The sequence below is a fragment of the Pseudorca crassidens genome, chromosome 19, assembly GCF_039906515.1.
Source record: "Pseudorca crassidens isolate mPseCra1 chromosome 19, mPseCra1.hap1, whole genome shotgun sequence".
In the NCBI taxonomy this organism is placed as follows: domain Eukaryota; kingdom Metazoa; phylum Chordata; class Mammalia; order Artiodactyla; family Delphinidae; genus Pseudorca; species Pseudorca crassidens.
In genome coordinates, this window is record NC_090314.1 from 52,721,586 (window position 1) to 52,737,402 (window position 15,817).

Genomic DNA, 15,817 nt, shown 5'->3' on the forward strand with positions numbered 1-15,817 from the left:
ACCTTCCTGTCCCATATGCCACCAGGGGGCAGTGCAGACCACAGCTCAGGACAGTCACTCGGTCCCTCTGGGGCCAGGCTCCTGCATCTGGTACTTGCACGGTCAGTTGGAGCCCACTTTGAAGTGTGTTGGCCCATTTGGCTCCCAGCCCTTCTTCATTCCTAAGGTGAGGGGAGGCCAGCAAGGTGGGGAGTCAGCCAAGGGGGGCCCTGGGGAGAGACTGGGGAGGGGTCCTTGCTGGTCTTCCCCACCCCCAGGATGCCTCACCCCTTCCTGTCCTCCCTGGCCATATGTGTCCACTCCCCTCTGGAACCAGCTCTGCACTCCTTCCTTGCTGCCCTCCTTTCCCAAAGTGCCTCACACTGGCCAGACTCACTGGAGGTGGGGCTTCAGGCCCCAGGCAAGGGTGGGGGCTGCCCAGGGTGGGGAGAGGGGTGTGGGCTGAGGGGAAGGGTTCATGAGGTCACCTGTGTCTGTGGTCTCCCCCTACTTCAGGCTCTAGACTGTACCCCCAGCCCTCCATCACCCCAGTCCCCAAGGTCCAGGCCAATCCCTGGGGGCATGCCTCTCACCCCACTCCCACCTCCAATGGTCCAAGGTTACCCAGCTCATAAGAGACACTGCCCTGGGTGGGGGTCCTTGGGGACCCAGGGGTTTTGGGTGCCAGCTGGTTTGGGGAGGCACATGGGTGAACCATGGGCCTTGTCCTGGTCATCCACCCTTCCTAGGCTGGGTGGCAGCAGCCTGGTGCAGAGGCTGAGAAGGGTCCTCTCCCCCATGGCTGACCACACACAGCCCTGTTTGGGACAGGTGGGTGTCACTTCTCCATCAGGTGCTTCCAGGATTCTCTAAGACCCCGCCTTTGGGGAAGGGAGCAGTGATGTGCACTGTGGAGACTCCAAAGACCCTCTGACCTACCTGACTTGCTGGGGCCTAGGACCAGGCTCCTTCCAGCTCCCCCACCCCACCCCGGTCCTGCTGAGTAGAGTGGGGGTCCCCTCTCCCGGGCTTAGGGAGGGACGTGCGCCAAGGAGACACAATTCTGGGGGCAGGGGGCGGACAAGAGGAGACCCGGGACTGGTTGTCCAGGGTGGGGTTGTGGGACGTTCAATCGGCTGGACCCCCCTGGACAAGCCCCAACCTTGGATTTTCTGGGCATGAGGGATTGGGGGGGAGGGGGTAGTTGTCCAGCGGCCATCGCAGGAGCCCCAGGGCGGAGGGGCCAGGGACTGCTCCTGTGCAGCACTCTGAGACCAGCGAGCCTGCAGACCCTCCGCGCACACCCTTCCCCACCCCGAGCGGCGCCACTGACCCGCGAGCCGCTGGTCACAGACACGGTTTAATGGGGGACAGGAGGACGGCACTCAGTACTCCCAGAGCGCAAACCCGGCCGGTGCGTCTGCGTCCGCGCGCAGCAGCCCCGAGGCGCCGCCGCGCAGGTACTTTCCGCTGCGGGCGCGGATGGCCAGGCGGCCGCGCTCACGGAACTCAAACAGGAAGTCCTCGGCGCGCTCGCCGTCGCTGCACACGCTGCCGTGGCTGCCGGTGTGCCAGAACCCGCCGCCGCGGCCTGGGGGATAAGGGGAGCGGGGGTCGGCGGGCGGCACGCTCCCGGCCCCGCGCTCCCCCTATCCCCCTCGGCGCCCCCCACTCTCTCAGGGCCCCAGCTCCTCGCGCTCCCCTCGCCCCCATCCCGCACACCCGCACCTCGGATCTGGTAGGCGCCGTCGCTGAAGCTCAGGTGGAACACGTCGTAGACGGAGCGGTTGGTGTCCAGCTGGTTGGAGCCTCGGCGGTGGCAGACGAAGCCGTCCAGGCCCCGCAGCACGAGGATGGGCCGGTTGATGAGCTTGAGGATAAACTCCTCGTCCTCACCTGATGGCGAGAAAGGGGTTGAGGGGCCTTAACGGAGCTCCCCTGGAAGAGCTCCAGGCCCGGACTCACTGCCCAGCTTGTGTGCCTCAATCTGCCACTGCCATTGCCTTATGTGGCCTTAGCCAGGGGCCTGCGGCCGTTGAGCCCCCGGTTCCCCAGATGTGCAGCAGTGATCAGGGTGCTCTGGATCTGCTCCCCCACGTCAGGAACAATGATCTGGACTAGCAAGTATGACTACTGTCATGGACAGCAGCAGCTTCACGGGGAGGGAGCGGGGCCAGCCCTCGTGGAGACAGGGTCTCCGAGCTGGTCCTGTCCCCAGGCAGAGGGCCCCCACCCCAGTCTCCCCAGGGAATGAGGGGAGTGCTCACCCACAAAATCGCTGATGGCCGCCAGCTGCCCATTCTTCTTCATGCACACATAGCGCCCATTGCTGGCCTTGAGGGCCACCCGCCGACCCCGCCACTCCATCTCAAACATGGTGTTCTCAGAACTGGAAGGGGCAGGTCAAGGTCCCCTCAGAGGAGCAGGACGTGGGGGCTTAGGGTCAGGCCTCCCCATCCCCCTCAAGTCCAATACCACTCCCTCAGGGTGAGGGACGGGCACTTGCCTTCCACTGATACCCCCACCACCATTAAGAGCTGTCCCTCACCCCCGTGGGCATTCTTCCCTGGCTGGGCTGCTGTGTGGTCCCCGTGGTTGAGGTGGAGGTGGTGATGCAGGTGGTAGTGGTAATAGAGATGATGGTGGAGGTGATGATGGTGATGGTGGAGGTGATGATGGTGATGGTGGAGGTGGTGGTGATGGTGGAGGTGATGATGGTGATGGTGGAGGGGGTGGTGGTGATGGTGATGGCAGAGATGGTGATGGTGGAGGTGATGATGGTGATGGTGGAGGTGGTGATGGTGATGGTGGAGGTGGAGGTGAAGGTGGTCACAGAGGTGGGGATGGTGCACTCACACTTGTGTGGCTGTGGCCTGGATCCCCCCGTGGGTGACCAGGGTCCAGTAGCCCCCAGTGCTGGAATAGAAGGTGCACTTCCTTGTCTCCCGGTCAATTTGCATCAGGAAAGTTTCATGATCCAGTTCTTCATCTTGGTTGGCTGAGACATTGATCCCTGGAGGGAGGAGATGGGGAGCCCCTCACGCCTCACCCTGGGTGGGGTGGGGAGCAGAGGGATGGGGAGGCATGCTCTTGGGGCAACCCTGAAGTCAGCGGGGGTCTCATCTAGAACCCTCTGGACTCTAGAAGATTTGGAGCTCTGCCCCAGGGCCAAGTGGGTGCGTCATGGACCAATCCACACTGCTCCCTAAAGGTACTTGCCCAGCTCCCACCGCAGCCCCAGGAACCAGGCCCTTCCGTGCTGGCAAATCCCCTGCCTCTGCTAATCGTCAGGTAATCTGCTTGCTCCTGCTCTCTCGACCCAGGACTTACACCAGCCTCTATTTATATCTCTCCCCTAAGCCACTGGATGGACACTGGGGTCCTGTGCTTCCCCAGCCGTGGCTCAGGACACAGCAGGGGCCTGGGGTTTGCTCCTGGGCGCTGAGCAGGGATTGGACCCCTGTCACCTCCCCAGCCCCTCACTCACATGTGCGTGGTCTCCCAAGAACCCTGAGGGAGGGCAAGTCTACTTGGGGCTCTGCCTGGGGTTCCTGGGAGGGAGACGAAGGGGTCATCCATGACCAGGGTGGGGGCAGCAGGCAGGCCGTGGAGCCTCCCCAGTATCTTCCCTTAAACCACATCCCTGTTCCATCACAACTGGCCACGAGATATGGCAGATCACAGAGGTCCCCTGAGGCTGGGCTCCAGTGGCTCCAGCTAGGGGAGCAGGAGGGAGTGTGGCAGACCCCCGTCAGAGCCTGAGGGTCAGGGCCACATCCTGTCCTGCCCTACCCACAGCAGGTAGAGCCCAGACTGCAGAGGCCAGGACCTGTCACCCTTCATGGATGTGCCCTCCACAGCCCCCCAGGCTGGGGTCTGTCACCCTTCTTACACAGATCATTGCTCAGAGCCAAAGAAGGTGACCCAGCATTCTCACTGCCAATCCCACCGTCCCATCAGCAATACTGAACAAAGTGAGCGCCAGCTGCCCCTGGGCCCGCGATCAGTAACAAAACAGACAGCGGCCCTTGCCCTCCTAGCACTGGTCCATGGGGGGCGGCGGACAACAAGAATGGTGGTACAGCCAGTGCCCATGAATGCTGTGGGTTTTGGCCAGGGACAGCCTCACTGAAGCAGACCTGAGGAGGTGAGGGAGCCATCCCCACAGGGGCTAAGTGGGGAGCGAGGCTGCACCTCCACCCCCATCTCTGAGGCCAAGCCATTGGTGTCCCCAGCATTGCCCCACACACACCCGTTCCAGACAGGATGCAGCCTAGGGGCTCCATTTCACACAGCTGGCTGCTCCTGCGGCCCCGACCTTGAGGCAGGAGAGGCTCCACGGAGTCCTGGTTGCCCGCAAAGAGTGTGGACCCCACCGTTCCAGGGGGAATTGGTCAAGTGATGGGTGTCTGAGCAAGAAGGGGTGTCTGAGAGCATTTACAGGAGAACTTTCCTTACTCCTGCGAAGACTCAGAAGAGCCAGTGCCCCTCTTTCCTTTGGACTTTGTCCTGTCTGGATGTGAGCCTGGAACAGCAGCAGCCGTCTTGTGACCACAAGGGCACCAGCGTGAGGTCAGAGCTGTCCTGGGAGAGAGGTTCCTCGAAGAGGAAAGAGTGGAGGACTTTGGTGATGCCACTGAGCTGGCAGTGGTGCCTGCCGGGGATCCCACCACCCCCGTGCCTGCAGACTTCCGTTTAGGTGAGATAATCAGTGTCCTTGTGGCTTAAGCCAATTTGCGGCCATTGTTACTTGCAGCAACGAACACTGCCTGCTGGGCGGCCCCACAGCAATGCCACATCAGTGAGGGACGGCAGCGGGCACAGCAGAAACAGAGCCTGGCTGATAGAGGCTGCAAAAGAAAAATATTGGCAGGAGAAGCCAGGGTGCTCACAAACACTCCAGGGGGAAGGAGACGGGTTTGGGGGCTGCCTGACCAGTAGAATGACAGGGACCGAGAAACCACCACTCCACAGATGCCGCCACTCCAGCTACCTTGGAATCTAGTGGCACCGCTCCCCTCCTCCCGCAGCACTGAGATGCCACACTCCACTTGCTCGAATCACTGGTAGCCAAGTCAACATCTGAATAGCTCGGGGCCAGGTCCTATGCCCTCAGGCTTATTGTAAGCAAAGCAGGGAGGCGAATGTGCGGTACCTCTGGTCTCTATAGTGGGAGGCAAATCTGGTCCTTTGTGGGGGACATCCCCCATTAAAGGGATGGGGTCAGATGCAGGGTAGTCCAGAGAATGAAAAATGGTTTGTACAGCTACCATCCCTCACCACCACCATCATTATCACCACCATCATCACCATCTCCATCACTACCAGCACCACCACCATCACTAGCAGAATCACTAGCACCGTCTCTATTACCACAGCCTGTCTTACCATCACCACCACCATCACGTCCAGCTTCAGCGCCATCCCCACTACCACCACCACAAGATTCACAAGCTGAACAGGGACAAATACTTTGTATCCAGCATCTCCTTTGACTCACAGAGAAAGCTTTTTCACACTGCTGCCCACCCTTTAATGACAAACCAAGCATATGGGCCTTGGCCCAGGTCAGAAAGCAGTGTGGCCAGACAGTAGGACCTGACATGGGAAGGACCAGGGCTGTCTGTCTTCCCTCACGCCCCAGGACCCGACCACATGCCGCAAGTGCTTGGGGGTGTTTGCTGAATGCCGGTCCCTGCTCTGCGCTAGCCTTGAAGACCTGGACTACAGGCTGGGGCCCCTAGAGCCACAGCTGGGCCACCCCTCCAGGTGCTCAGGGCCGGGTCTCTCCCTTCTGGACCAGGTGGTGGCAGTGAGCCGGCTCAGGGTATGCCCAGCCACTCCTGGGTGCACAGAGCCAGGAGCCCAAGCAGCTTGGGACCACTCTGGGACCTCACCTTCTTCGAGGGGAAGTAGGAACTGCCCACGTTCACCCCACAGGCATGTGATCACATGTGGAAGGGCCCACCGGTCACATGAAGCAGGTGACCGATGATCCAGGACTTGGGGGGAGCCACGCCACACCTGTTGGGTAGAGACAGTGTCTCCCCACCAAGGAGTCCAGGCCCTGGAGGGGCCGCTTACATCCCGCTGGACTGGAGGAACCCCAAGACCTCCCCACTCCACTCTTGCTGTCTCTCCTTGCCCTGCCCTTGGTCGCCTTCCAAACCCTTTAAAGTTCAGAAGTGGGGTGATAGAAGGGAAGGGGAGGGGCGGGCAGGGGGCCAGCCCAGTGTGGGCGGGGCCTGCCCTCCTACCCCTCATAGCAGCTGGCCTGGGCCTCAACCACCTCCAGAGGAGCGCTGCCCATCTTGCATCCAGTAGCTGTCCAGCGGGCCCAAGGCTCAGCAGGGACCCCATACGTGGCCCACAGCCCACCCACCTACGCTGTGTGCTGCCACACACATGTCCCCACCCATCAGCCGCAGTGCCACTCGCTGCACGAGCCCCACGCTGAGAGCATGGCCGGCCCCGCAGCCTCATTACCTTGCCGCACGGACACGTAGCGGTGGTTGGCGGCCACCAGCACCACCTGCGGGTGACTCTCCTCCAGGTCGAAGAGCTCATCCTTGCCGGGCCGTGTGTTGCGGCCAGCCCTGAGCGTGCCTGTGGGTCCCACGGGCGCCAGGTAGCGGCCGTCACAGTCCTTGAAGGCCAGCTTGCCCGCCTTGAACTCGAGTGTGTAGTGGGTGTGAGCCTCAGGCTCCCAGACAAGGCGGCCATCGCTGCGCAGGTAGCGGCTGTCGCAGGACTTGAGGCAGTACTGCCGGTTCTGGAAGATGAGCGTGACGAGCGCGTCCACGCCCCACGGTGTGTTGCTGTCCGCCGCGATCTCGTCCTCCTGCGGGCACAGGTGCGCGTAGCGCCGCCGGCTCACACTCAGCAGGTGGGCCTGCGGGTGGATGGCCAGGTGCACGGTCCACAGCTCAGCCGGGGTGATGGCTGTGGCGAAGCAGGACAGCTGGTCCTCAGTGCCGCCGAAGAAGCGGCCGTGCGGCTCCGACTGCAGCGCCCAGCGCCCATCAGGCTGCGGCAGGACCAGGAAGCGGCAGTCGGGGCCCGGCCGCTCCGCCTCGCAGGCCACGCGCCCGTCCTCCTCGGCTGACAGGTAACGGCCCAGATGGCTGCTGCGAAACAGCACAGCTGTGCCCTGGCCCGGGTCTGGCTCCAGCAACCACATCTGCTTCCTCTTGAGGCTGGGTGCTGAGGCGTTGACCTTGAAGCCGAAGCTCTCAGCCGTCAGGTAACGGTCAGTATCATTGACGAGGCCGAACTGGATCTTCAGCACCTGGTGTAGGCCATTGGTGGGCATCTTTGGGCCTGGCTGAGGTCCCCAAGAGGGGCCTGGGAAGCTCTCTCTGTGTGCTCACGGCCCCCGAGGTCCCCCAGAGGCCTGGCGCGACGGGGTCGGCCCGTGGCCCCCAGGCCCAGCCGGCGTCATGGACCTGCTGCCCGCTCGGATGCTGCCTCTGGCCAGCGGTCACGGGCCCAGGCAGCTCTTACATGGCCAGCGGGCAGCAGAGGGCGGGTGGGAGGGCGGATCAGAGCTGTGCCGGCTTAGGAACAGCAGCAGACTTTCGTTACCCCAGCTTGGATTTCAGCCACTCCCGGACTGCCCAGGGGCCAGAGCCCAGGGCCGGCAGGGCTGGAGAGCGCCACCCGCCACAGGGCCGACCACCTCCTTGTCCTCGCTGGCAGCTGCCCGGGCCCCAACGCGGGCTCTGTGCCCTGGCCTCTGGCCACTGCACGTCTTGGCCTCTCTCCTTGCCCCCCACCTCCGGGCCCCCAGACCCACTGCACAGACTCCCCAGCCCAGCCCAGCTCTTTCCTGAGGTAGAGAAAGCCGCCTGGTGGAAAACTTGCATGTGGCCGCAACCCGATCGCAGCCCTCCACCCTCAGCCGCCAGATCCAGTTACCGCTTCTCTGATTCCTGCTGCCAGGAGTGCGGCAAGGCCCCCAACCTGGGCGGCCGCAGCTGAGTCGCATGCCATCCCCCTCAGTGGCCCCTGGGTCACAGCCTGCAGCCCTGAGTCTGATGCTTCCCGAGGGTGGCCTGTGGCTGGGAAAGTGGCAGGCAGGGCTGTTGAGTGGGGCCAGGCGCCCCACCCCCATCCTGGCACCCACGGCACCCAGATCCGAACCAGGTGTGGAGAGGCAGCCGCTTGGCCGAATGCACACTGGCCGGGGAGCCTGGTGCGTTGGGCCCCAGGAAAAGAGCCCTTGGTTTGGGCTGAGGTGGCAGCTGTATGATGGAGAGTTACACCCGCCTTGCAGGTTGCACAGTGGGAGGGTGACATGGGAGCATGAACGTGGAGCAGACATGATTCCAGGCAGCACAAGGAGGTGGCAGGCTGTCAGACTCGGCGTCACGGGGCCAGGCTCTGACCTGAGCCCTGTACCCTGAGCAACTCTCAGGGCCCGTAAGGTTGCTCTGTCTTCTACGGGCAAGCTCTGGTGAAGCCAGCCTTGATGGTGGCCTTGGAGACCCCTGATCTGCCGTTCACATTGCCAGAGCGACTGGCCTGACTGCAGGGTCTTTATGGGCTGGGTCCGGGGATCACATAGGGCGAAGCTTTCCCAGCAGAGGGACGAGGCCAGCAGGCTAGGAGAAGCCAGAGCTGGCTACCTCTGACCCGGCATCTCCCAGCCCAGCCTCTGGGGCCGCCCCATTGCACCTCCCCGTGCCCCCAACGCTAGGCCTGGGGGGCTGTCTTCGGGAGCTGCAGCGGGCCTGCTCAGCTTTGCCCTGCCTGTCTGTCTCTTGCACCTGCCTCAGGGGCCGGGAGCCAAGTAGTGAAACCAGAGCTGCCTGTCCTGGGCCCGGGCCAGCCTTGGTGTCCTCTTCCTCATCACAGCGTGTGACCCTCAGGCCTCCCTGCTCTGGGGACCAGGACTGGGAGCCACAGGGCACTTCCAGCCACGGCCCCCAGAGTCTTGCCCTTGATGTTCTAGGCATCACCCCTCCATCCCTTTCGAGGCCATATGGGGGTCCAACAGAATGAAGGGGCCTTGGGCCGGGCATGCATAGGCCCCAGGGAGTGGGTGGGGCAGAGGGGCACATGGGTCAGGAGTCGTTCCTCCATTTTCCAGGTCCCGGACAGTGACCTCCCCAGGCACGTGCAGACACTGAGGAGGAGACCAGGAGCCCCGATTCCTTGCTTGGGGGTTTCAGATTGGGGTTCAGGGAGGTAGGCCTGCACACAAATCCCCATGACAGCGTAGTGCACGCCACAGGTCAGCTGAGCGGGGGGCTGGTCTTGCTCTCCCTGGGGGCTACTGCTGTCCACCTCTGCGACCCACACGTTTATAGGGCATCGACTGGGTGCCTGGCTAGGCTGTGTGCCAGGTACCCCATGGTAGGGAGATGCAGTCTGGGGTTGCACCCCCCTCCCCAGAGATGATGCCCACAAAAAATCCCCCCAAGTTCCTATGGGACTGGGTTGCCCAGGGAAATGTCCTGGTTCGGAGGTACAAGCCATGATGCTGTCCACACTTCAGGCCACATGTGTACGGGGGTGGGGGGGTGGGCTGAGGGGCAGCTGTGCCTATGGCCACCTCCAGGCATGGGCACTGGTCTCTCCTCTGCACCCCCAACTCCCAGTCAGGCTGCAAAGGAGCTGGCCTGTTCCGATTAGCATGACGGCCTCATTAGCGCTGACTGGTGCTGGCAGGGCGCTCATGGGCATCACGTGCCCCACGGGAGGAAGCCCAGCCGCCAGGCGCTAAGTGGGCCTGGCTCCAGGCAGCTTCTCAGCAGCAGAGCCAGAAAGAAGGGCCTGTGTCCTCTCAATTCTAGGGCCCCACAGTCCCAGGTGGGGGTGGGGTGGGGCTCCTTGGCACTAACCCAGGGGTGTGAGCCATGGGCTGGCCTTTCAGGCCCCAGGGGGACTCTGAGAGGCGAGCCTTCCAGCCCAGGCTTCCTCGGAGGGAGGTAGTTTGCACAGATGGTCCCCCCTCCCTCCCTCCCCCTCAGGATCTCAGGCCCTCGTCAGCTGCCTGCTAGGGTCATGGTTCCTTTCTGGATCCCCCGAAAGATTCTGGCACACAGTAGGTACTTAAGAAGTGCCTGTGAATGTTTGATGTGGGATTCTTATGTGATGGACTGAGCCTCTGCTGATAGATGGGGTGGGGTGCATGGGAGTCTGGGCCCCTCGTGTGTGTGTGTGTGTGTGTGTGTGTGTGTTTAAGTACACACAGACAGGAACTGGGCAGAGTGCGCCATGGCCACCTGCTGGGTCAGCCCCAGTCTGGAGATGCTGCTCTGGATCCCAGCCTCAGAGCCCACTCGTATCTGCCCAGCAGGGCGACCAGGCTGCGCACAGCATAAGGGGCGCTCCTCACACCCCAGATGTACACTCCTCATGAGAGCCTGTGGCGGGCTGGCTCCTCAGGCGATAGGGAGCACCCTTCTCACAGAACCCCATCCCCCTGCCAGAACTTGTCCACACAGCCGCCCACTTGGGGCACAAACGTGCCCACCACTGCCCTGTCCAGCCTACACTCTGGGGCATCCAAAGTCCCTGCCACTCTGGGACCCCCATTCACCTGCCCCTGCTCACTTCTGAACCTGACACAGTCCCTTCCCAGGGGTGAGGGCACAAACCCAGTGTGTCCACACCACCCTGGGCTCGCATCTGCAACCTGGACCAGGCCTGGGCACAGACGTCAGGCCACCTGACACACCAACTTTAATATGTTTGACTTGAGGAGGGCACCTTTTCCTAAGGTGAGCAGCACCTCTGGCTCCCTACTTCAGGGAGTGGCCACCTGCAGATGGACACAGCCAGATGGCCCCTTATGGCCACAGCTGGGCCCAGAGGGCAGGGGTGGCCTCAGCTGTCAGAGGCTCCAGCAGAAAAGGCTGGGGCCGATCCTCAGCCTCTTGCCCTCTTAGTGTCCAGCTAGGGCCAAGAGCAGAGAGGGCCTTAGAGCCCCCCAGGCCCCTGGCATCCACCCTGGAGCTCTCAGGAAACCGTTCCTTTCCTGGGGTGCTGGGGGATGGGCAGGCTTGGCCATTTGGAGGGTCCACCTCCCACTCCACCCAGCCAGGCCCCTCTGGCGCTACCAGGGAAAGCACACCCACCTCCGCATGTCTAGACAGCCAGCCCTAGATGCTAGAGCCCAGCCTGGGCTCCTGCCAGCACACTACCTGCTGCCATGGTGACCAGCGCATGCACCAGGCTCAGTGCCCGGGCAACACTGATGCTGGTGGTGTGAGTTGGCACAGGTGCTCTGTGTGTGCAGGCTGGGGGAAGGGGCCCTCCCCACCTCAGCTGGCCTGGAGCCTGGAAACTGGGAAATGGCCCAGGATGGAGGCCAGGACAGCCCCACCGGCTGAGGGACCTCCACAGTCACACCTTTCCCAGACTAAAGTCTTGGCCCCCTGCGTTGAGCAATGCCAGATAGACCCATCCCGCAGGGCAGTGAGTCTGTGGGAATTACTCCTCACAGAGGAGATCCCCAGTGCCCCACCCCGCTTTCCAGAGCCTGCGCCTCAGCCCAGGCCCTGCCCAGCTGCTGCTCTAGTTGGCATTCCTCTCCCAGGCCATCCCGGGTACTCTGCCCCTCCCATGGCCAGGCCTCCGCCACCCCTTTGGCCCTCTGCCCCCGAACTTCTTGGCCCCGCAAGGAGGTGAGGGCCACTCTGCTGGTCCAGATGCTGCTGGGCACAGCCTGAGGCCCTGATTTCTTCACTCCTGGGCCCATCACCTTCTCCTGGGGTCCAGCTTGGCAGGCACCCAGGGCCCAGCCTCCTGCATTGTTCCTGAAACAGGCCCACAGCTTGGTGTCCTCATGATTTTTTCATGGCGGAGCTCTCCGCTGCCCCACAGTTCCACTTACATGGGCGGGCGGGGGCCTAGGTTGGTTTACTGGAGGCCTGCAGGCGGTTTAGGGTGACAGTTCCCCTCAGCAGGGCAGAAGGGAGGGGGCTCGCACATCTCAGACTGCGCTGTGTGTGCAAACACTGGGGATGCCCAGCCTGTGCCTCCCGCTTGCTCCATGTGAAAATCCACACCCACCACCATCTCTCAAGACCCCTCCCTTCCCCCACCCTATATCCCCCTCAAGACCCTCGTCTTCACACACACGCACCCAGATACACACAGTCTTGGCAAAGCAGCTCCTTGCAAACCTCTCCTGCCTGGTCCCCCCGCCCCGCTTCAAGCAGAGAGCTGCTGGCTGGGCTGGGGAGGCCCCCACTTAGAGCTTTCAGGGTACAAAGCTGGTGCAGTCTCCTGGCTTTTGTCTCTTATAAAACCATAAGGTCAGGGGGCGGGGAGAGGGGGAGATGAGGGCTATATCCAGCAGGAGAGGGGAGGGAGAGACCAGAGGCCTCTGGAACCCAGCAAGGCCGAAAGTTCCCGAAGGGACCACGAGGACAGGACTGAGGGCACCTCAGCAAGCTCAGATGTCCCATGACCACTGTGCCATCTTCCAGCACCCAAACCTCAGGACCTTTGCACATTCCTGGGACAAGAGAGGAACACTTGCAATATCTGAGCGTGAGCCCCGGCTGCATGGGGCTGAGTGAGGACCAGGGCAACTTCATCAAAATGTGCATATTTACTGCCCACCTGGGCTTGCAGACACGCAGGTGCCCAAGATGTGTCAACACCTGGCATGGACGATCAGGAGCTCACAACTCCGCAGGTGACCATGGCAGCCTCTGCCCAGCCCCTGTCTATGTGCGCCTTCACACACATGCCCAGACACACACACACACAGACACACAGACACACACACACAGACACCCGTGCACAACGCCAAATCTATCTGCAGAGGCTCAGCGCATCGTGAAAGAACCAGACTCCCCACGTCAAATAATCACAGGCACTTATTAAGTACCTACTCTTGTACCTACACTTATTAAGTACCTACACACTTATTAAGTGTGCCAGAAATCTTGCTGGGGATCCAAAAGGGAATAAACTCCATCTCTGACTGCTGGGCCAAAACAGAAATGGTCCATTGCCTTCTACAGTCAAACAGGCTCTGCACGTGGTCACCTTCCTTTGTCAAATGGCTCCCATGGGGACAGTGTCATGCCACTTAGCTCGAGGCATTAGTGCTGGTCTGCTTCTAATAAAAATCTTCTCACCTATAGGTGATGCTATAAACGGTGCAGAGAACAGGAGAGAGGCCCTGGGGATTAAGTATGTCATAGGTTAGGACAACTAAATGCAATACAGATCCTGGATTAGGTCAGGGAAAAATGCTATGTAGGACATTATTGGGACAACTGTCATCACTGAAATTTAGATTTCAGATTAGATGAACTGTGCCATATTCATGTGAAATTGCCTGATTTTGGTTGCTATACTGTGGTTATATAAGACAATGTCCCTGTTCTTTGGAAAAAGACACTGAAATATTAAGGAGTAAAGGGCAGGACGTCTGAGACTGACTCCCAAATGGTTTAGATAGGAAAAGGGAAAGATAAAAAGAAGATAAGGCAAGTGTGACAAATGGTAAAAATTTATTAAGTTTTTATTAAGTTCTCTAAAAAATTTTAAAAACCATAATAATTAGAATTTAAAATCCCACTGCAGGGTCAGAAGAAGTCAAATATTCCAGGAAGTTAAAAAAGATAAATAGATAGAAGAAAAAATAAGACAATTAAAGGATTCAACTAGGAGATATGACCAGCCACTTAACAGAAATCCCCAAACAAAAGAACAGAAAAAAAATAAAACAGGAAAGAGGGAAATTATGAAAAAAATAACACAAGAAAATTCCCAAGAACTGAAGGACATTGAGGGCCTAGGGCCTAGAAGTGACCAAGACAAGAATGAGGTCTTCAGCACGGGTACCCCAGAAATCTCAGATCGACTGGAAAAAAGGGAAAAGCCCAAACGCTTGTGCAGAAACACAAAAAAACCATGGACGCTGGATCGGGACTCAAATGACAACCATTTCCCAAGAGCAACAGTAGGAAGAGTTGGGAGTCAAGCCTTCAAAGTCTGAGGGAACATGGGACTTCCCTGGTGGTCCTGTGGTTAAGACTTATTGTTTCCACTGCAGGGGTCACAGGTTTGTTCCCTGGTCAGGGAACTAAGATCCTGCATGTTGCGCGGTGCGGCCACACAGAAAAAAAAATCTGAGGGAACATTATCATCTCGAAACTCTCTCCCTTGTTCCCAGGTAGGTAAAACACAGGCGCCTGCAGATATGCAAACTCAACTCCTGCTTACAGACCCCAGGCCTGTCCCTTCCCAGCTGGGTGGCTCCCCACCCCGCCCCCCATGCTCAGTCTGTGCCCAGGCAAAGTGGGGAAGAGAATGTTGGGAGCAGGAGTGGGTGTGTGAGTCTGCTCAGCACTGCTGACCTTGGCTGCAGCTCCTGTGGGTCAGGGCTGCTCCTGGGGGCTGGCTCCCTGAGACGATTCACTCACACAGGCCCTGGTAGACGTACAGGTAGGGCCGACCCACCTGTCACCCAGGGAGGTAGAGGTACAGCTCTGGCCACCAGCCCATGAGCATCCTCTGTCCTTCCCCAGGAATGGCCTAACCCCAACCTGGCTCTCTCTGCCCCCCACCCATCCATCTTCAGGGTGTTCCGTGTCTCTCTGCTGCCCTGGTGTGGCAATCCAGGTCCCCCGGAGGCTGCATCCCTACCGGCTCCCTCTCCCACCTTCCTGGGCTAGCCCAGTCCCAAATGACCTAGCCCCACAGCTCACAGCCCTTGGGCAGCCCCTGGAGAAGAGGAATGAACTCACACCCCTTTGTCCCCCAACCTCTGCCTCCCCATAGCCAACAGGGTGTGTATAGTTGGGGGAGGGGGCTCACAGTCCCACCCCCTCCAATCCTGCTCTGTGACCTGGAACCAACCTCAGCCTCTCTGAGCCTCCCTCTCCTCTCTGAATTGGTTATCTATGGCCATCTGCCCAGGTGGCCTAGCTGCTGAAATAACCCAGTGTGTCCAATGAGCAGACAGCATGGCAGCTGGCATCTAAACCCTCCCAGGGAACCAGCTGTGTATTCAACAGACACACTCAGGTCCAGGGTCTGCCCTAGCTTTGGGGTCCCTCTGTGGGTGCTGCCCGCTCCCTGAACAGAAGGCACAGGGACATAGGGGTGGGCTGGCCCTGCCTGGCTGAGTGGAGGCCCTGGCCCTCCCCTCTTCCGTTGCCCTGGGTGCTGGCTGACCCCAATCCCACCTTGTCACCCTGTGTCAGCACCGGCTGAGGTCACCGGCCACTCCCAAGCCGCTCCCTGTCACCCTCGGGCGGCAGTGACTCAGGGGCCACTGGCAGCATCCTCCCCAGCCCGAGTCAATGGCTGCGGGGGTCGTCCGGGCTCTGGGGAGGGCCGGGGTAGTTGGGATGGGTCGGCAGGTGCGACCCCGACTCCTCTCCCGGCCCGGGCCGCTTAGCCGCGATACCGGGACCCACCTGGCGGCCCACGTGGGAATGACAGCAGCCTGCTTCAGAGCTGGGCGCTCGGGGCCGCCGCAGCCGGCCAGAGCGCCATCTCCTGGCCCAGGCCGCAGAGCTCTCTCCGCGTGGGAGATGACCCCGCACCCAGCCCGTGCCGGACCGCGAGAGGCGCGTCCTGAGTGTGCGCACTGCGCCCATCTCCCCCGTCCGCAGGGCCCCGGGTGCCGTGCCCTGCCCGCAAACCGCCGGGGCAGAGGAGATGCGGCTTGTGCGGTGCAGGGGAGGGGGCTCTGACCCCAGGTCCGAAACCAGCTAACGGAGGGGGTGCAGAATGGCCGCGGGTGGCAGGGCGCCCCAGGCCTCCGGCCCTGGTTGGCACTGCTTCGGTGGCAGCCTGTTCCGCACCCCCTCGGCCGCCCGCTGGACCTAGTCTCTCCCGGGACTCCCGCGCTGACACCAAA

The 15,817-nt window shown here is 61.0% G+C and overlaps 1 protein-coding gene across 1 annotated transcript; it reads right to left on the reverse strand.

The window, feature by feature from the left end:
* Positions 1-1,323: 1,323 nt before the first annotated feature.
* FSCN2 (fascin actin-bundling protein 2, retinal) lies at positions 1,324-7,433 on the reverse strand. The gene is made up of 5 exons (XM_067715137.1): positions 6,466-7,433; positions 2,836-2,992; positions 2,247-2,368; positions 1,708-1,875; positions 1,324-1,570 (listed from the first exon to the last, which is right to left on the reverse strand). Exons 1-5 carry the CDS (start codon positions 7,289-7,291, stop codon positions 1,365-1,367), a joined length of 1,479 nt encoding a protein of 492 aa, XP_067571238.1. The 5' UTR covers positions 7,292-7,433; the 3' UTR covers positions 1,324-1,364.
* Positions 7,434-15,817: the final 8,384 nt, after the last annotated feature.